This window comes from Odontomachus brunneus, unplaced genomic scaffold, assembly GCF_010583005.1.
Source record: "Odontomachus brunneus isolate Ranch 3 - 2012 unplaced genomic scaffold, Obru_v1 Obru_scaffold_114, whole genome shotgun sequence".
NCBI classification, from domain to species: domain Eukaryota; kingdom Metazoa; phylum Arthropoda; class Insecta; order Hymenoptera; family Formicidae; genus Odontomachus; species Odontomachus brunneus.
This window is the reverse complement of record NW_022639564.1, coordinates 1172620-1173417: the sequence shown is the minus strand read 5'-3', so window position 1 is coordinate 1173417 and position 798 is coordinate 1172620. Positions and strand designations below refer to the sequence as shown.

The 798-nt window shown below is 44.0% G+C and overlaps 1 protein-coding gene across 1 annotated transcript in view; it reads left to right on the top strand.

Annotated features, from left to right (window-relative positions):
• The window catches only part of LOC116849399, a 4461-nt gene extending 4327 nt beyond the window's left edge, over positions 1-134 (top strand). Inside the window, exon 4 of the mRNA XM_032826526.1 lies at positions 123-134. Coding sequence (XP_032682417.1) covers positions 123-134 — 12 coding nt within the window. The remainder of the gene's footprint in view (positions 1-122) is intronic.
• The last annotated feature ends 664 nt before the right edge of the window (positions 135-798 follow it).

Sequence of the window (798 nt, the reverse complement as noted above, 5' to 3'; positions counted from 1 at the left end):
AATTCAAGCCGATGTCTTTCCGCTGGAGATTCAAGCGCTCTCCAGGAACCAAAGTATACCCGCTAAGAGCTCACTTACACCTCTTCAACCAATGCTAGATCACCACGGACTCCTTCGTGTAGGTGGACGGTTAACTAACTCTACCCTCTCATTCTCCGCTCGACATCCGATTCTCCTCGCCTCGCATCCTTTGGTGACGCTTCTCGTGAAACAAGCTCATCTTAGAACTTTACACGCTGGAATTCAATTAACCTTGAGCGTAATTCGGCAAGACTTCTGGATACTTCGAGCACGTAACATTACGAAGACTGTTATTCACTGTTATTATTGTAGGTGTTTATTTCTATTGTTACGTTTAGTCGAAACCGTTGGGTCCGTTGGCGCTGGCATCGAGCAGAACCGGTTTTCAGTTTAGCTCCGAAGTTCGGCCTGTACAAAACGACAGTGCAAATTCGAAATGTCCTATCCGAAAGGCACACACGCCGAACCAAAACAATCGAAACCACGCAAAAGAAAGTTCCATGGTAATCAGTTTTCAAATAAAAAGAGTGAAGATGAAGGATGTGAAAGTACGAGTGCAAGAAAACTCTCCAATGCTAGTGCTGAAGATATTCACTGGAATCCATTGCATGGCTATCGTTTGATTGAAATATTCACCGTTTTTACAGCCTTGACAGAGCTCCTTGTTTGTCGTGTTTGTAAACAGAATGTAAAGTTTGAAGAAGCTGGGAATCGAGGCCTCGGTTTCAAGATAGTTTTACTTTGTCGCTGTGGTCAGAGAAACATCAATTCAGGACC